The sequence below is a fragment of the Odocoileus virginianus genome, chromosome 17 (assembly GCF_023699985.2).
Source record: "Odocoileus virginianus isolate 20LAN1187 ecotype Illinois chromosome 17, Ovbor_1.2, whole genome shotgun sequence".
Taxonomy (NCBI): domain Eukaryota; kingdom Metazoa; phylum Chordata; class Mammalia; order Artiodactyla; family Cervidae; genus Odocoileus; species Odocoileus virginianus.
In genome coordinates this window covers 25,275,959-25,295,495 of record NC_069690.1, presented here as the reverse complement: position 1 = coordinate 25,295,495, position 19,537 = coordinate 25,275,959, and the positions used below count along the sequence as shown (strand labels likewise).

At 46.7% G+C, this 19,537-nt stretch overlaps 2 protein-coding genes and 1 long non-coding RNA gene across 3 annotated transcripts in view; 1 reads left to right on the top strand and 2 right to left on the bottom strand.

Annotated features, from left to right (window-relative positions):
- The window catches only part of LOC110150142 (uncharacterized), a 36,979-nt gene extending 22,324 nt beyond the window's left edge, over nucleotides 1–14,655 (bottom strand). Inside the window, exon 1 of the long non-coding RNA XR_002317660.2 lies at nucleotides 14,568–14,655. This is a non-coding gene — a long non-coding RNA (uncharacterized lncRNA). The remainder of the gene's footprint in view (nucleotides 1–14,567) is intronic.
- Nucleotides 8,971–15,457, top strand: TM4SF5 (transmembrane 4 L six family member 5). The gene is made up of 5 exons (XM_020912990.2): nucleotides 8,971–9,192; nucleotides 13,978–14,058; nucleotides 14,591–14,727; nucleotides 14,970–15,153; nucleotides 15,236–15,457. Exons 1-5 carry the CDS (start codon nucleotides 9,019–9,021, stop codon nucleotides 15,248–15,250), a joined length of 591 nt encoding a protein of 196 aa, XP_020768649.1. The 5' UTR covers nucleotides 8,971–9,018; the 3' UTR covers nucleotides 15,251–15,457.
- Nucleotides 15,458–16,623: 1,166 nt separating this feature from the next.
- VMO1 (vitelline membrane outer layer 1 homolog) lies at nucleotides 16,624–19,488 on the bottom strand. The gene is made up of 3 exons (XM_020913029.2): nucleotides 17,455–19,488; nucleotides 17,260–17,375; nucleotides 16,624–16,990 (listed from the first exon to the last, which is right to left on the bottom strand). Exons 1-3 carry the CDS (start codon nucleotides 17,638–17,640, stop codon nucleotides 16,693–16,695), a joined length of 600 nt encoding a protein of 199 aa, XP_020768688.1. The 5' UTR covers nucleotides 17,641–19,488; the 3' UTR covers nucleotides 16,624–16,692.
- Nucleotides 19,489–19,537: the final 49 nt, after the last annotated feature.

Sequence of the window (19,537 nt, the reverse complement as noted above, 5' to 3'; positions counted from 1 at the left end):
ACACTTCATCTGGGATACAGTATGCCATCCAGCCCGATAATTCAAATGGTGCCACACCCTGGAGAAACCTCCCAGCACAGATTTGTCACCTGTGACGTCACTCCCACCAGTTCTGTTCTTATCTTTGGGAGCAGCTGGTTTCCTGACCTTCCCTTTCTGTTCTCCCACTCATGTTCCATTACACTGTTTTTGTTGCTGGTACTCTTTCCTAATCTTCCGGTCCTTTTCTTGTGCATTTTGCTCAAGTTTATTCTTAGTATTGGAGAAGGAAATGGCAACCCACTCCAGTATTCTTGCCTGGAAAATCCCACGGACTGAGGAGCCTAGTAGGCTACAGTCCATGGGGTCACAAAGAGTTGGACATGACTGAGAGACTTCACTTCACTTCATTTCATTCTTAGCATCCCTCACCAGCTCTGTCCCACCTTCAGTCCTGTTCTTGAGTGCTTCACACATGGACTTTGGTTCTCTGTGCATTTTGAGTTTTCAGGCAATCCTCTTTCTCTTCCAAAAGAGAACCACCGGTGCCTTTTCATCTCAGACTTTCGTTTCTTAAAGTACTCTGTTCCTACTTCTAGTGAAAACCTTCCTGAAAATTCCTTTCAAATCCTACAGTAAATATTTCTCAAGAATCCTGTTTCTTTCTTCCAGTCTTCAGGAAAATATGCCCCTTTCTTTGTTTTGATGAAATTTTTCAGAATCTCTATAATGTTTTTAACATTATTTTGTGTGCACAAAATGGCATAAAATGTAATATAAATAAATACCTGTAAACCACACAATTTTTCTTTTTTTTCTCTTTACTCATCCTGAAAAGCAGAATTATCTCTCAGACTCAGGACTGATGAACTTCTAGACAAACATGCAGCTTGCTCTTGTCCCTGTTCCCAGTCCACTGGGACAACGGCTACATCACAGCTTCTCTGGTGGTCCAGCGGCACTTCCAGTGACTCAGCAGAAACAATGGTCATCTGCCTCTACTTCCCAATGTTATGCTTCTTCCTCCTGTACTGTTTCTGAACAACTATTCTCTACACGATTCTCTTCCTATGGTTTCTTTAAAATATATATTTATTTATTTATTTGGATATGCTGCAGCATGCAGGATCTTGTTCCCTGATCAGGGATTGAACCCAGAGGCCCTGCATTGAGAGACCAGAGTCTTAGCCACTGGACCACCAAGGAAGTCCCTCTCTTCCTATGGTTTCTGTTTATTTATGGATGCAGCTGCTTCGTAGCTTCTGCCCCCTCCCTGCTTTCATACTTTTCTCAGTTCTTTTATACTTCTCTTAGTTCAGGGTCACTCCTCTGTCTGATGACTCTCAGGTTGTCTGTAGTCAACTTTCCCAAGAATGAAGATCCAATTTGTTGATCAGTCATCATTCAGTGAGGGTACCTCTCTCTGTTGGGCAGAGTTCTTACCTTCAGCAATCATACAGGTCTCTGGTTTCATGTCTGTTTTTGGGTCACCTACTTTTTCTTGGGCCAATCAGCTGTGGCCTAGATGACAGGATCTGTGTCAGTCAGCTATTGCTGTGTTACAAAAAAATCCCACAAATTCTTAGTGGCCTACAAATAGAAGCATTTATTTCACTCATTCATGTATGGATGCATTGGAGGTCAGCTGACGTAGGCTGGGATCTGTTCAGGGCTTTTTCTTTGCATCTTACACCCTCTTTTGACTAGTGGAGGTTCTCCTAAAGGAAGGACCTGCCTCCTAACTCTGGCATGTCCTCCTAAAGCCCATATCTGGGTCTCATGCATCCAATGGTGAATCCCTGTACTGTCCAGCACAAAGCCCAATCCATAGCTAGGGTTTAATGCATTCATCTCTGTGTCAAAAAAGACTCTCTAGGGAATTCCAGTGGTTAGGACTCCAAACTTGCACTGCCGAGGGCCCAGGTTCAATCCTTGGTCAGGAAACTAAGATCTAGCAAGCTGCACAACATCCCCCCACCCCCAAAATCTACAGAGTCAATGTAATCTCTATCAAATTACCAATGGCACTTTTCACAGAACTAGAACAAACAAATCTTAACATTTCTATGTAGAGACAAAAGATCCTGAATAGCCAAAGTAATCTTGAGAAAGAAAAATGAAGGAGGAAGAATCAGGCTCCCTGACTTCAGACTTTACAACAAAGCTGCAGTCATCAAAACACTATGGCACTGATACAAAAATGGGAATATAGATCAATGGAACAGGATAGAAAGCCTAGAAATAAACCCATACATCTATGGTCAATTAATTTATGACTGAGCAGGAAAGACTATACAATGGAGGAAAGACAGTCTCATCAGTAAATGGTGCTTGGAAAACTGGACAGCTTCATGTAAAAAAAAAAAAAAATGAAATTAGAACACTCATTAGCACCATACACAAAAATAAACTCAAAATGGATTAAAGACCTAAATATAAGATGAGATACCGTAAAACTCTTAAGAGGAAAACACAGGCAGAACACTCTGAAATAAATCACAGCAATAACTTTTCCAAACCATCTCCTAGAGTAACGGAAATAAAAGCAAAAATTAACAAATGGGCACCCGTGCGAACACGGCACTGCAAGCGGTGCGGAGCATGCGGGCCGCGGTCGGCAGCCTGCGGGCCCTGCTCGCCGCGGCCCTGGGGACTGCGGGCAGGTGCCGTCCGGGCGCTGCGCACCGGCCCTGTGCTGCTGTGTGGTGCGGAAATTCACAGAAAAACACGAATGGGTAACAACAGAGAACGGTGTTGGAACAGTGGGAATCAGCAATTTTGCACAGCAAGTTTTGGGAGATGTTGTTTACTGTAGTCTGCCTGAAGTTGGGACAAAGTTGAACAAACGAGGAGTTTGGTGCTTTGGAAAGTGTGAAAGCTGCTCGTGAACTCTATTCCCCTCTATCAGGAGAAGTAACTGAAATTAATAAAGCTCTAGCAGAAAATCCAGGACTTGTCAACAAGCCTTGTTATGAAGATGGTTGGCTGATCAAGATGACATTCAGTAACCCTTCAGAACTAGATGAACTAGTTAAGAAGCATATGAGAAATACATAAAATCTATTGAGGAATGAAAATGGAACCCCTAAATAAACTACTTTGAAACAACTTAATCTAGCATAGTTGTCTTAAATTAGTGGTGGATAGATATTTAAAAAGCAACTTTTAGCAAAAGAAACTACTTGTAACAATGTTTCCTGAAGAAAATGCTGCTTAACTTTCTAATACCTTCAGAATAAACACTGTGTATCTTTTCCACAGCATCCTGTGATTTTTAGGCTAGGCTCCAGTTGTAATATTCAGAATTCCTGAAATTATCTCTGGTAAAACTAATTACAAAAACTATGTAATTCAAGGATAACATGGTTATCTTATACCTTATATGACATTGTAACTTGCTTACAGCTATCCTTGGATTTGGGTCAAAATGATCTTCCCACTAGAAATAACTGCCAGTGGAGAAAAGTTTGTTAGTTGTATAGCGTCCAGTGAAGAATATTACTGTCTTAATTTTGCAATATACTGTGTTTGCTGGTGCTATTTTTATACAGTGAAACAACAGCCTTGCAGGAGAATAAACAATTTAATAATAAAATATTCAACTTCTTAAAAAAAATTAACAACTAGGACCTAATTAAACTCAAAAGCTTTTGCACAGCACAGGAAACCATAAATAAAACAAAAAGACAACCCACAGAATGGGGGGAAAAAATTGCAAACATTGAGACCAACAAGAGTCTAATTTCCAAAATTTATGAACAGCTCATATGGCTCAATATCAAAAAACAAACAACCCAATCAAAAAATGGGCAGAAGACCTGAACAGTCATTTCCCCCAAAAGACATACAGATAGCCCAGAGGCACAGGAAAAGATGCTCAACATCATTAATTATTAGAGAAATGCAAATCAAAACTACAATGAGGTATCACTTCACACCAGTAAGAATGACCATCATCAAAAAATCTACAAATAGGACTTCCCTGGCAGTCCAGTGGTTAAGACTCTGTACCTCCACTGCAAGGGGCATGGGCTTGATCCCTGGAATGAGAACTAAAATCCCACAAGTCTAGAGAAGGAAATGGCAATCCACTCCAGTACTCTTGCCAGGAGAATCCCTTGGACAGAAGAGCCTGGCTGGCCACAGTCCGTGGGGTCGAAGAGTCAGACATGACTGAGCAACTGACACACACACAAAATTGAGCAGATACTTGATGGCACAAGTGTATACTTTATCTACTCTCCCATTTCCCGCAGGAAGCAGGATGGGGCAGGCAGGACACAGGATGGGGCAGGCAGGATCTGGGAGGCAGGATGGCTCAGCCCCCATTCCCTCCATCCCTCCTGGAAGTCTTGGACCCTCAGTGCCTGCAACAGCTGGCCTTGGGCAAATGAAAGACTAAGTTGTTTACTGGCAAAAAAAAATCCCACAAGTCGAGGGATGGGGTAGGGGAGGAGACTTAGTCTATCCATCTCTTCACTGTTCTTTCCTCTGGATTTCCTTCACTGTCCAGCAGGCAGGTGACAATATGCCACCAGCGACTGCAGCAGCACAACCACATCAGGGATTCTTTAACCTCAGAGCTCCAAAAACAAGAACCAGAAATAGATTCCCATGGGACTTGCCTAGATCAAGGGGCCATCGCTGAATCAAACAACAGAGACCAGAGGGATGGAGGCTTTTAAAAATAAGACTTCAGTGGAGATCCCACCTGAGAGACAGAGGTGATGGCTTCGACAGGAGGAGGGTTTGATAAACAGACACTGACAAGAAGACTGTATACATGGACATCACCAGATGGTCAATACCAAAATCAGATTGATTATACTCTTTGCAGTCAAAGAGAGAGAAGCTCTATACAGTCAGCAAAAATAAGACTGGGAGCAGATTGTGGCTCAGATCATGAACTCTTTATTACAAAATTCAGACTTAAATTGAAGAAAGTAGGGAAAACCACTAGACCATTCAGTTCAGTTCAGTTCAGTCACTCAGTCGTGTCTGACTCTTTGCGACCCCATCGACTGCAGCACGCCAGACCTCCCTGTCCATCACCAACTCCTGGAGTTTACCCAAACTCATGTCCATTGAATCGGTGATGCCATCCAACCATCTCATCTTTTGTCGTCCCCTTCTCCTCCTGCCCTCAATCTTTCCCAGCATCAGGGTATTTGCCAGTAAGTCAGTTCTTCACATCAGGTGGCCAAAGTATTGGAGTTTCAGCTTCAACATCAGTCCTTCCAGTGAACATTCAGGATTAATTTCCTTTAGGATGGACTGGTTGGATCTCCTTGCAGTCCAAGGGACCGTCAAGAGTCTTCTCCAACACCACAGTTCAAAAACATCAGTTCTTCGGCATTCAGCTTTCTTTACAATCCAACTCTCACATCCATACATGACTACTGGAAAAACCATAGCCTTGACTAGATGGACCTTTGTTGGCAAAGTAATGATTCTACTTTTTAATATGCTGTCTAGGTTGGTCATAACTTTCCTTCCAAGGAGTAAGCATCTTTTTATTTCATGGCTGCAGTCACCATCTGCAGTGATTTGGGAGTCCAGAAAATAAAATCTCTCACTGTTTCCACTGTTTCTCCATTTATTTTCCATGAAGTGATGGGACCAGATGCCATGATCTTTGTTTTCTGAATGAAAAAGCTCTAAGTTAACTTTTTCACTCTTCTCTTTCACTTCTATCAAGAGGCTCTTTAGTTCTTCTTCACTTTCTGCCATAAGGGTGGTGTCATTTGCATATCTGAGGTTATGGATATTTCTCCTAGAAATCTTGATTCCAGCTTGTGCTTCATCCAGCCCAGCATTTCTCATGATGTACTCTGCATATAAGTTAAATAAGCAGGGTGACAATATACAACCTTGGCGTACTCCTTTTCCTATTTGGAACCAGTCTGTTGTTCCATGACCAGTTCTAACTGTTGCTTCCTGACCTGCATGCAGATTTCTCAAGAGGCAGGTCAGGTAGTCTGGTGTTCCCATCTCTTTCAGAATTTTATACAGTTTATTGTGACCCACAATAAACCTTGGCTTTGGCATAGTCAATAAAGCAGAAATGGATGTTTTTCTGGAACTCTTGCTTTTTTGATGATCCAGCAGATGTTGGCAATTTGATCTCTGGTTCCTCTGCCTTTTCTAAAACCAGCTTGAACATCTGGAAGTTCACGGTTCACGTACTGTTGAAGTCTGGCTTGGAGAATTTTGAGCATTACTTTCCTAGTATGTGAGATAAGTGCAATTGTGCGGTAGTTTGAGCATTCTTTGGCAATGGACAATGCCAAAGAATGCCAAAGACCATTAAGGTATGACCTAAATCAAATCACTCACGATTATACTGTGGAAGTGACAAATAGATTCAAGGAATTAGATCTGATAGAGTCCCTGAAGAACTATGGACAAAGGTTTGTGACATTGTACAGGAGGCAGTGTTCAAGACCATCCCCAAGAAAAAGAAAAGGCAAAATGGTTGTCTGAGGAGGGCTTACAAATAGCTGAGAAAAGAAGATAAGTTAAAGGCAAAGGAGAAAAGGAAAGATATACTCATTTGAATGCAGAGTTCCAGTGATTAGCTAGGAGAGATAAGAAAGCCTTCCTCAGTGATCAAGGCAAAGAAACAGGAAAACAATAGAATGTTTTTTTTTGGGAAAGACTAGAGATCTCTTCAAGAAAATTAGAGATACCAAGGAAACATTTCTTGCAAAGAGGGGCACAATAAAGGATAGAAATGGTATGGACCTAACAGAAGCAGAAGATATTAAGAAGAGGTGGCAGGAATACACAGAAGAACTATACAAAAAAGATCTTCATGACCCAGATAACCATGATGGTGTCATCACTCACCTAGAGCCAGACATACTGGAATGTGAAGTCAAGTGGGCCTTACGAAGCATCACTACAAACAAAGCTAGTGGAGGTGACAGAATTCCAGTTGAGTTATTTCAAATCCTAAAAGATGATGCTGTGAAAGTGCTGCACTCAAAATGCCAGCAAATTTGGAAAACTCAGCAGTGGCCACAGGACTGGAAAAGGTCAGTTTTCATTCCAATCCCAAAGAAAGGCAATGCTAAAGAAAGTTCAAACTACCTCACAATTGCACTCATGTCACATGCTAGCAAAGTAATGCTCAAAATTCTCCAAGCCAGGCTTCAACAGTACGTGAACTGTGAACCTCCAGATGTTCAGGCTGGATTTAGAAAAGGCAGAGGAACCAGAGATCAAGTTGCCAACTTCTACTGGATCATCAAAAAAAGCAAGAGAGTTCCAGAAAAATATCTACTTCTGCTTTATTGACTATGCCAAATCTTTTGACTGTGTGGATCACAACAAACTGTGCAAAATTCTTCAAGAGATGGGAATATCAGACCATCTTATCTGCCTCCTAAGAAATATGGATGCAGGTCAAGAAACAAGAGTTAGAACTGGTCATGGAACAACAGACTGGTTCCAAATCGGGAAAGGAGTATGTCAAGGCTGTATATTGTCACCCTACTTATTTAACTTACATGCAAAGTACATCATGAGAAATCCTGGGCTGGATGAGCACAAGCTAGAATCAAGATTGCCAGGAGAAATATCAATAACTCAGATATGCAAATGACACCACCCTTATGGTAGAAAGCAAAGAAGAACTAAACATCCTCTTGATGAAAGTGAAAGAAGAGAGTGAAAAAGTTGGCTTAAAACTCAACATTCAGAAAACAAAGATCATGGCATCTGGTCCCATCACTTCATGGCAAATAGATGGGGAAACAGTGGAAACAGTGAAAGATTTTATTTTGGGTGGCTCCAAAATCACTGCAGATGGTGACTGCAGCCATGAAATTAAAAGACACTTGCTCCGTGGAAGAAAAGCTATGATCAACCTAGACAGCATATTAAAAAGCAGAGACATTACTTTGCCAACAAAGGTCCATCTAGTCAAGGCTATGGTTTTTCCAGTAGTCAGGTATTGATGTGAGAGTTAGACTATAATGAAAGCTGAGTGCCGAAGAATTGATGCTTTTGTACTGTGGTGTTGGAGTAGACTCTTGAGATTCCCTTGGATTGCAAGGAGATCAAGCCAGTCAATCCTAAAGGAATCAGTCCTGAATGTTCATTGGAAGGACTGATGCTGAAACTGAAGCTGATACTTTGGCCACCTGATGTGAAGAACTGACTTACTGGAAAAGACCCTGATGCTGGGAAAGATTGAGGGCAGGAGGAGAAGGGGACGACAAAAGATGAGATGGTTGGATGGCATCAATGACTCAATGGATATGAGTCTGAGCAAGCTCCAGGAGTTGGTGATGGACAGGGAAGCCTGGCATGCTGCAGTCCATGGGGTCACAGAGTCAGACACGACTGAGGGACTGAAGTGAACTGACAAGAAGAAACAAAAAAATCACTACCATCTTCTTGGTTTCTTTCCAGGAGGAAGCTTCTCTGTGGGGCTAAGAAGCAATGAAGCCACCACACATTGGCTTAGTGTGTTCTTTGTTACAAAATGCCTCTCACCCTCACCTTGACCCCTTTTTTTCTGGCTGCACCACATAGCATGCAGGATCATAGTTCCCCAACCAGGGCTCGAACCCAGGCCCCTGGCAGTGAGAGTGCAGAGTCCTAACCACCAGACCACCAGGGAATTCCCTATTTAATCCTCACCACCAGCCCAATAGTCCAGGAGCATCACTATGCCCTTTATACAGACAAGACAACTGAGCTTTAGAGACATCACGGGGTTTGGGTAAGTCACAAAGCAGGTAAGGAGCTGACAGAGGGTCTGTGGCGAGGTGTGTGCAGAAGAGGAAGAACATATTGACTTCATGCAACTTCCTCTGTGGGTCAGCCTCCCCCAGCTTGTCCACCACATCTTCCCCTTGGCCTGCATCTCTGCAGCAGCCCCATGTTTCCTGCCCCTGTCCTTTATCATCAGCTGCTGCCAGCTTCGCCACACCTCCTCCCCGACCTTTGCTCCTGGCTTGTTTTTTCCTCTGGCCCGGGGAACCTTGGGTTCACTTTCACTCACCGCCTGTCCTTGCCGAGAGCCTCACCATGTGCACCGGAAAGTGTGCCCGCTTCGTGGGGCTGTCTCTCATCCCCCTCTCCCTGATCTGCATTGTGGCCAACGCCCTCCTGCTGGTGCCCAACGGGCAGACCACCTGGACCAAGGACCACCTCAGCTTGCAAGTCTGGCTCATGGCTGGCTTTGTTGGCGGGGGCCTGATGGTGAGAGGGCTGGCCGGGGCGCACAGGCCATGGGAGGGGGCACCACTCTCTGGGGTCCTGACCAGGAGCGGGAGGGAGTGAGAGGAAAGGATGGTGGTGGCTTGGTGGGGACCGGGAGCCCGCCCAGCCTGCCCCCAAATGCTAAGCACTGCATAGGGCTGATGCTCAACCCCAGGGTCCTGAGTTGAATGTCTGAGGGGAACGAGAATGAAGGAGCCTCACTGCTCTCAAGTTTTTCCCTCCTGGGTAGGGAGTATGTCCTCCCAGCCCCTCCCTGTCCCCACTGCTGAGCAGATGCTGGGAACATCTCATGATAAGGGTTGAGACAGAAGGAACAGCTGGTTCTCTGGAAGGTTATCGGGTTAAGATAATAATGGGCTCAGTGTGTGTGTGGGGGGGGGGGGGGGGAGGGAGGTTTACAGTGATAGTATAGTGTCTGGAGCCAAGTAGTGATGTCGCAGATCAGTCATTCTACCTCTCAGCTCAGTGTCAGCTCCCTCACCTCCCTGTCCAACATTTCTGGATGCCCACCACGCGCTGGGCACTAACGATAAACTCAGAACCTAGGTCAGTGTGGTGGAGAAGGGGTCCCCGTTGCTTCCTGGAGACCAGGACCTGTCAGGAGAAGTGGGGGAAGGGGAGACACAGACTTCTTAACCCCTATTTGCCAACCCCTCCCTGTGTAAGGGAACTTTTTTGTTTGTGCTCCGCACGGCATGAGGGATCTTAGTTCCCCGACCAAGGATTGAACCCGTGCTCCCTGTAGTGGAAGCACAGAGTCTTAACCATTGGACCACCAGGGAAGCTCCAAGGGGACCTTTTCGGACTGTCAAGTGAGTTTAACATCTTGATGGCCTGAAGGCAAAAGATTTATCCCCCACACTGTTCCCCACATCTCAGGAGGGCTGACTGATGAAATTCTCTAGGGGAGTGCTTTATCTTTGTTTCTTTCGCTGACCACAGCTCCGTTCGCTAAATGGGGAACACCTCTTCTCTTTTATACAACAATCCCCTCTTACCAGGGCTTCCCTGTTGGCACAGATGATAAAGAATCCGCCCAAAATGAGGGAGACCTAGGTTGGGAATATCCCTTGGAGAAGAGCTTAGCAACCCATTCCAGTATTCTTGCCTGGAGAATTCCCACGGATAGAGGAGCGTGGGGGGCTACAGCCCGTGGTGTCACAAAGAGTCGGACGTGACTGAGCAACTAAGCACCCCTCTCACCCTCTGCCCTGGGGCCTTTTCTCCTACTCTCCCTCTCGCATGGATTTATGGCAGTTGGACTCCACTCCATACCTCTGACCTCAACCCTCTCCAAGACATCACACTCCTTCCAGCCCTACTCACTCACTCCCTGTCATATCACACCCCTTTGCCAGCCCAAACCAACACCACCTCCCCACAATCTCACCAGCCTGCTTCTGGGAAGCAGGTGAGATCAGTGGTGGGCAGAGGCCAGAGCATCTACACCCCCGAGAAGCACAGTGAGGAATTTGAATTTTATTATAAGTGCACAGTAAACTACTGAAGGACTTTTTAGCTTTTTAAAAGTCATACAGATAACTTCCCAGATCCTTAATATACAGTTCAGTGAATTTTTATAGAGGGGACACACTTATTTTCTGGGCACTTAGATCACGATCTGGGTCATTACAAGAATCCCAGACAGGCCTTCCACCAGGCCCTACTCCACACTGCCAAGGGCCCCACTATCCTGACTTCTACCCCAGAGGTTAGATTTGTCTGTTTAGCACTTTATATAAATGGAATCCTACACCCTGGACACTTTTGTTCTGACTTCTCCAGATTAAAATTACATATTAGTACACATTCATATTAGTACATATTAGTACATATTCATATTAGTACATATGAGTACACATTCATATTAGTACATATTAGTACACATTCATATTAGTACATATTAGTACAATTCATATTAGTACATATTAGTACATATTAGTACATATTAGTACATATTCATATTAGTACACAATGCTGTAGTTTATTATTTCTTATGCATTTCATTGTGTAAATATTACCACAATTTATTTAAACATTCTACTGTTGACAGATATTTGGATCGTTCCAAACTTGGATTTATTCCAAATAATGTTCTCTAAACATCCCTGCAAATGTCTTTAGGTGAATGTATGTTTGCATGTCTATTGGATAGATGACCTACAGAATAAAACTGCTGAGTCTTAAGCTATGCAAATATTCAGTGCTAATAGATATCACCAAAGCGTTGTCTGAAGTACTTATAACAATTGTATTCCCATCAGTAAAGTATGAGAGTTCTAATTGCTCCATATCCTGTTGGATATGGCTGGCTGCTGGGTGGACAGTGGACAGTAGGAGGTCAGCAGTGGCTGCAGGAAGACCAACTGAGGTCACTACAGTTGTCCAGGAGAGATAACAGTGGCCTGGACAAGTCCAGCAGCCATGGAGATGGAGAAAAGTAAACAGACCCAAGCTATAAACTCAGTGCTTCCTCCTGCTTCTTCAATTACCTCTTTTCATTGAGACAAAGAGAGAGCAGAGAGTGAGACAGAGGAGCTCAGAGAACAAAAGGAAACAAATACTTTGGCTAAAGAAGCAAAAATTAGGGACTTCCTTGGTGGTCCAGTGACTAAGACTCTGTGCTCTCAAAGCATGGGGCCCAGGTTCAATCCCCAGTCAGGGAGCTAGATCCCATATGCCACAACTAAAGAGTTACATGCTGCAGCTAAAGATCCTGCATGCTGCAGCTAAAGATCCTGCATGCTGCAAGTAAGACCTGGCATGCATGCTAAGTCACTCAGTCATGTCCAACTCTTCATGACCCTATGGACTGTAGCCCACCAGGCTCCTCTGTCCATAGGGTTCTCCAGGCAAGAATACTGGAGTGGGTTGCCAGGCCCTCCTCCAGGGAATCTTCCAGATTCAGGGGTTAAACCCTTGTCTCTTACAGTCTCCTGCATTGACAGGCAGGTTCTTTACCACTACCGCCACCTGGGAAGCCCAAGACTTGATGCAGCCAAATAAATAAATACACAAACTTTTAAAAAATCACAAACAAGGAAGTCATTTGAAGTTGGTAAATCCAAAAGATAAATCCAGGTGTCTCTGGGTTCAAGAGCCTCCAAGTAAGTGATATAACCGGACAGGCTAAGCAAGGGGGCTAGCTCTGGCCCCAGACCTGCCATGAGACAAGGAAGAGGGAAGAGGGGCTAGAGGAAAGTTCACTCAACTCTGCAGGTGTTTCTGTAAGGTTGCTGCGAATGATGTAATGGAACTAAAGCTCTCAGCCTCTCCCTTGGAGAAGACCCAAATGTTGCCTTATTGGTGTGAGATGATCAAGGAAAACAGGGAGGCAAAGATCCAGACACCTGCAGAATTATAGAGATGGGAGATAAGCAAAGAACCTGGTTGGGTGCAACAAAGCTAAGGCTGAAGTGAGGGCGCCTCAGACACCTTCATAGAGTTCAGTCTTGACAGGCAACTCTTTGAGGAGACTCTCAGGGATTGGATCAGGGAAAAGATCAATTGAAAGCTAAGTTTAATCTGGTGGTAGCAGGACTTCCCTGGTGGTGCAGTGGCTAAGACTCTGCACTCCCAATGCAGGGGAAGCGGGTTTGATCCCTGCTGGGATCAAGCTGAAACGAAAGATTCTGCATGCGGCAGCAAAGATCAAAGATCCGTTTGCTGAAACTAAGACCCATTGCAGTCAAAAAAAAAAAAAAAAAAAAAAAGAACCTGGTAATAGCAATGTAGGATTGAGTATGGGCACAGGGCAAGAGATATGGAAACCCAATAGAGAGAACGAGCACATCCTTCTTGTGGGAGGTGACTGGGGACGGACTGGGTGGAATAAAGGACTGACAGATTCAAGAGCCACTGAAGGACTTAAGGTCTGGCTCGGTATGGAGGATTCAAGTTTTTAGGACTGGTTGACCTGGAGGATATTTCCACTGACGGAGACAAGAAAGCCAAAGGGAGATGAATTTTGGGGGGAATAAACTGTGAAGTCAGTATGAGGTTGGATGAACTTGAGTTAAAACCAAGACATACAAATGAACAGACCCTTCAGGCAATCAGATCTGAATTTGAAGGTACTGATTTAAGAGACAACTATTGTTAGGAGCAGCAGCTGACACCCTGGGAGGGGGTGGGCTCTTTGAGGAAGACCACAGGAGAAAGACAGGGTTGTATCTTGAGGATTCTCACCCTTCCCATCAGTCTTCATTTACATACTCCTCCACCCTCCATCATAATCCCAGTTCACCAGACACTCCAACACCACTATTCCTTCCTGCTGCCAAGAGACTTTATACTTATTGACCATTTATTCTGAGTTAGTCTTCACATCAAGTCAACCTGTTATTTCATTAAATCCTGACAACAGCCACGGGAGGCACGCAGACCCATTTTACAGAGGACAAAACTGAGACCCAGAGAGATGAATCAATTCATGGAGTGTGAAATGAGCACAAGTTTGGCATTAAACCCAGGCTTCCTGATTCCCATTCACTTGGGAACCTACTATATACCGAGATTTATGGGGGATATAAGGATACTGGGGCCCTACCCTCCTGGAGGCTACAATCTGGACAGAGATAAGTAGGCACATGAATACAGATAAACTTAAAGCAGAGCCCGACAGTGTTGCAGGAGAAGCAATATAGGGAGATAAGGTCTCCCTATAGTTCAAAGGCATCACAGGAAGCTTCCAGGAGGAGGTAAGCAATCATGCCAAGCTGGGGACTTGCTGGCCTTGCTATTACATCGACTCTCCTCCAATAGGTACTTTGTCCGGGAATTTCCGCCGTCCGGGCCGGGGGCAAAGGCTGTTGCGGTGCAGGCTGCTGTGGAAATCGCTGCAGGGTAAGATCCAAATTAAGATGGGGCTTAAGGGACTGACTTTCTTGGTGGTCTAGTGGTTAAGACTCTGTGCTCCTAACACAGGGGGCCCTGGTTTGATCCCGGGGATGGGGGGGGGGGGCGGGGAATAAGATCCCACATGCCATAGGATGCAACTTTAAAAAACTAGTAAATTTTTAAAATAATAATAATAAAGACAGGATTCAGCTTAGGTCTTTGAACCGGTCTTCGAAGAACCACATCTAAAGCCATGGTCCCTCTACTGAATTCCCATTTTCATGAGCACATCTCACCCCTCCCTCGCAGCGACAAATATTAGGCTTCAGTGGGCCTGACCAGAGGGGACTACAACCCCCTGAAAACTCCATGGCCACCGCCTCTTAGGATTAAGCGGAACTCCAGCCCCGGGGTTTGACGGGAAGTGTATTTTTTACGACACTGGAACAGATGGGGGGCGGGGGCGGGGCCAGGCGCAGTTTGCCCACGAGTAGGTAAGGGACGGTCCAACACACCTCTCCTCGCACTGTGCCTGTAGATGCTGCGCTCAGTCTTCTGCTCAGCTATCGGGTTGCTTGGCGCCATCTACTGCCTCTCGGTCTCGGGAACCGGGCTCCGAATTGGACCACAGTGCTTAATGAACAGCTCCTGGGATTACCACTTCCAAGATACCGCGTAAGGCTTAGCCTGTTTTCGCGGCCCTGCCCCATTCTCTGTCTCTGCCCACCTGCCTTTCCCACGTGGACCAGGGAACCTAGGCCGGACTCGGCTTCGAGACAGCTTCCTCCACGTGGGCCAAACGAGCTCTGTGCATATCCCCCTCGGCGCCTGCGCAGGGCGGGACGCCCCGGGTTAGGGGCAGCGGGGGCGCGCCCCGCGTGACCTCCGGCTCTCGCGTGACCCTACCCCACCCGCAGAGGCTCCTACCTGCTCAACCGCACGCAATGGAACTTGTGCGTGGAGCCGCCCAATGTGGTCCTCTGGAACGTGACGCTCTTCTCGCTGCTCGTGGCTGCATCATGCCTGGAGATCTTGCTCTGTGGGGTGCAGCTGGTGAACGCGTCCATTGGTGTCCTCTGTGGCGATTGCAGGAAGAAGCAGGTGGGACGGTGTGGGATGGGGCTGGCAAGGAAACCTATTTGCTCCCTGGCTGTGTCCGGTCCTCACTTTGTCTTTTCCGCAGGGCTCCTCTCAGTGAGGCTCCATCCACCTGGTCCGTGGCTCCTGGATACCCACCTGGCCCGCCCCCACCCTGGAATAAACTATTTAGAGTATTTAGAGTTCTCTTCTGCGTCTCAGACTGTGCCCTTATACAAGGAGTGTCTGAAGGCCTCCAGGTACACCGTTGTTTGGGTGTTTTTACACCTTGCTTACTATTTTCTTAATAAATAGTTACTGAGCTGTTGGTGCGCTGAAAGTACTGTATAAACAAGACAGGCAAGTTCTGTGCTCTTAAAGAATTTAACATTCCAGGGGTTAGAAGATGGGCAGTTTTTAAAAGAGGTGGTAGATTATTTCAGTTGGTTGTAAGCACTTTTTAAAAACACGGAGGTAATGGGGATAGGTATTGACTGACGCATGACCTTTTTCATAAGACAAAGTCCAAGAAAGAAAAATTGGACCTGAAATCTGGTGGATGGGCTAATCATCTGGACTGTTGGGAGAGTCCAGGCAGAGAGGGCAGCAAGGACAAGGACACTTAATAGGACTCAATATACAGAAAAGCCACTGTTTGAGTAGTGTAGGGGGAAGAAAAGGAAACATATGGAAATGGCAGGCTTCCCAGGTGGCTCAGTGGTAAAGAATCTGCCTGCCAAAGCAGTTGTGGGATCTATCCCTGGATTGGAAAGATCTCCTGGAGGAGGAAATGGCCACCCACTCCAGTATTCTCCCGTGGACAGAGGAGCCTGGCAGGCTACGGCCCATGGGGTCATAGAGTCGGACTCCACTGAGTGACCAAGCGGGGACACATGGAAAAGACATGTTAGTCTCCTAAGTTCTAGAAAGTGAAACCTTAAGACAATATAGCAAAACAAAAAAAAAAAACAATATAGCATTGTCACTTAATTTGGGGTCAGTGGTGGTTCAGAAAGGAAACAACCTGGGCTCTTAATAGGATGACATGTTTGCAGAGGCTGTCAGAAAAGCAAGGACTTCCTCAACCTGTAAGCAAAATCTGTTTAACTGCATTTGTTTCTTTTTTTCCCCGTGAACTATGGATCGGTAACTTTCAGTAGCTTGCCCTAGACTTCTGAGTGTGCTTAGTCGCTCATTCGTGTCTGGCTCTTTTCGACCCTATGGGCTGTAGCCCACCAGGCTCCTCTGTCCATGGGAATTCTCCAGGTAAGAATACTGGAGTGGGTTGCCATGCCCTCCTCCAGGGGATCTTCCCAACCCAGGGATGGAACCCAGGTCTCCCACATTGCAGGCGGATTCTTTACTGTCTGAGCCAGCAGGGAAGCCCAGACTTCTGAGACCAACCCCTAATTGGGCCTGGCCCAATGCCAGCTTAAGAGGAACGCGGGGCCACGCAGTTTCCCATCCCCCATCCCTAAAACAAGCCAGACCAAAGCCAAGACAGAGAAGCTTTAATAGCATAGGTGGGATGAGGCTTGGGGCTGGGAGAGGACGGCGATGGTATCAATTGAGGCAGCAGAGAAAGCGCGCGTCGTTGATGGCGGTGTCGTCGCGGAGGCCTTGAGGTTGCTCGATCTTGGTCTGCAAGCCGCATATGCCTTTAGGACAAGGCTCACTCCAGTCTCCGAAGTCTCCCCAGGTCAGGCCCGGCCCCTGCAGCTCTGTGCCGTCGGAGCAGAGGAAGCGCACGTTGTTCGCAGCTGTGTTATCCCCGAAGGTCACGGGTGCCTCCACGCGAAGCGAGAAAGCCACCAGGAAGCCGCCGACGGGACACCACAGCGGCTCACTCCACCTTCCCCACCTGCGGGGGAAGCGTAGACGCACTGGCTCCGCGGCGCCCCCTACCCACCTCCAGCCAGACCCAGGCCTCAGGGGCTTCCCCGCCAGGTGCTCAGTCACCTGACCTCCACCGAGATTCGAGGGGGATGGGGTGGGAGGGGGCGGTCTCCCACCCGCTTCCCACGTCTAAACCTCCTGGAGGAACCTGCTCGTCGGAATGGGAGGGGATGTGTGTAACCGAGGGTAAGGGGCATACCCCGACTCTAGGGGATCCTCGGCCCCTAACCCCACCTTCCAGACTGGGACTCCACCACGTGCGCGTTGAGATCCACTTGCCCGCGCGTGCAGTGCAGCCGGATCCCGTTCAGGGCCGTGTCGTCGCCAGGAATGCCTTGCCGAGGCTCCACCTGGGCGACCGACGACGAATCAGAAGACTGCCACCCTCGGCTCTGGGGTCCCCTCTGAGACCGAGGCATGAGTCCCTACCTTGAGCGAGAACCCACTGGCGAAGAATCCGTCAGCACACATCTCAGGCCAGGCCCAGTCGCCCCAGGGGGCCCCGTTGGTCACCTCGATGACTGACATGTAGCCATCTGCTCCTGCGTACCCCAAGCAAGTGGCCCGCAGCAGCAGCAGCAGCAGAGGCAGTTTGGCTCCCGCTCCTAGCTCCATCCCGCAGCCTTCGAGAGCCCAGGCTCCTTAGCAGGCTTAAAAGCAACCTTTGCTTTTAAGAGGGCTCGGGTTGCGGAAGGGCCACCCGGATTAAGTGAAATTCAAAACTAATCCGGTCCAGTCTGGAAGACTACAGATTTGACTCTCAGCCCAGCTCCGGAGGAGGAGGGGCAGCAAGAATCCACGAGTTTGAAAAACCACCCACTTAACACAATGTTAACAAATTTTAAACCAAGAATCATGGTTCGCGTTTTGCAGACATATTTTATTTAATCCACAAAACAATTTTAGGCGGTGGAAATTACCCTTCCCATTCTGCAGATGAGGGAACTGGGGCTGCAAAATGGCAATTTGCCTAAGGTCACAGGCAGCAAACTGGGGAACGTTCCAGCATTGGGAAATGGGGAACCCAAGGTTAGGGATGGAACTGATGGTTCCAGAATCCCAGGGGACAGGGACCCCAGGGACCTCCAGGATGTGAGAGAGCATCAGAGTGAGACAGGGTAAGAAAGAATCCATGGACTATGGGAGCTAGGAAGCATCGTGTGAGTGGTAGGAGTCCTGACTCCTTGAGAATCTGGGACACCTCTCTCCCTCAAAAGAAACTGTACACAGAGACAGGGAAGAAGTCTAATAAATTTAGGGATAGGTGACTGAGAACAGAGATGCTATTTATTCCATTTCTTCCTCTATCCTTTTCCTCAATGTTTTCCCCCATGACCACAAGGGGGACTCCTAATTCGAAAAAACAGACCAAAAAAAAAAAAAAAAAGACAAAAACAAAACTGCTCAGGTTTGTTGTGGGGAGTAGTGAAAAATGAAAGAAAGTGAAGTCACTCAGTCGTGTCCGACTCTTCGGGACCCCATAGACTGTCGCCTTCCAGGCTTCTCGATCCATGGGATTTTTCCAGGCAAAAGTACTGGAGTGGGTTGCCATTTCCTTCTCCAGGGGATCTTCCTGACCCAGGGATTGAACCCAGGTCTCCTGCACTGCAGGCAGATGCAGTACAGTCTAAGCCACCAGTGGGGAGTAGTACCAACCCTCATTGGCCTGCCCCTCACACACATTCCTGTGCTTTATTCAATACATACTTATTTAGAAACAATGTGTTGTATCTCAGGTAATATTCTAAATGTTGTAAATAGAGTGAAATAAAGTGAAGTTGCTCAGTTGTGTCCGACTCTTTGCCACCCCATGGACTGTAGCCTACCAGGATCCTCCCATGGGATTTTCCAGGCAAGAGCACTGGAGTGGGTTGCCATTTTCTTCTCCAGAGGATCTTCCCCACCCAGGGATCGAACCCTGGTCTCCCGCATTGTAGGCAGCCGCTTTACCGTCTGAGTTACCAGGGAAGTGTAGCAAACATGAAAAGGCTCCTGTCTTCATCAGAGCTCACATCCCAGGTGGAGAGACAGATGATAAATTCTTCAATGTACCTGGAGCTCTGTAGAGGCACATTTCTATTCCTGGGGCCTAGTACAGGGTCTGGCATATGGAGGTATTTATAAAGGTTGGTTTGACTGAGGAATCATTTTGGAGGTTTAAAGAATTAAACAAATGTAAAAGGAGACAGCCTAAAGTATATAATTGAGACATCAGGATTCCAGTTCAAGACAAGGTCTCCTGAGGATAGGATGGGGCTTCCCAGGTGGTGCTAGTGGTAAAGAACCTGCCTGCCAATGCAGAAGACATAAGAGATGCAGGTTCAATCTGGGGGTTGGGAAGATCCCCTGGAGGAGGGCCTGGCAACCCACTCCAATATTCTTGCCTGGAGAATCCTCATGGACAGAGGAGCCTGGTGGACTACAGTCCATCATATCACAAAGAGCCAGACACGACTGAAGTGACTTAGCATACATGCACAAGGATAGGATAATTTAGAAGTGGGTGTTTCCT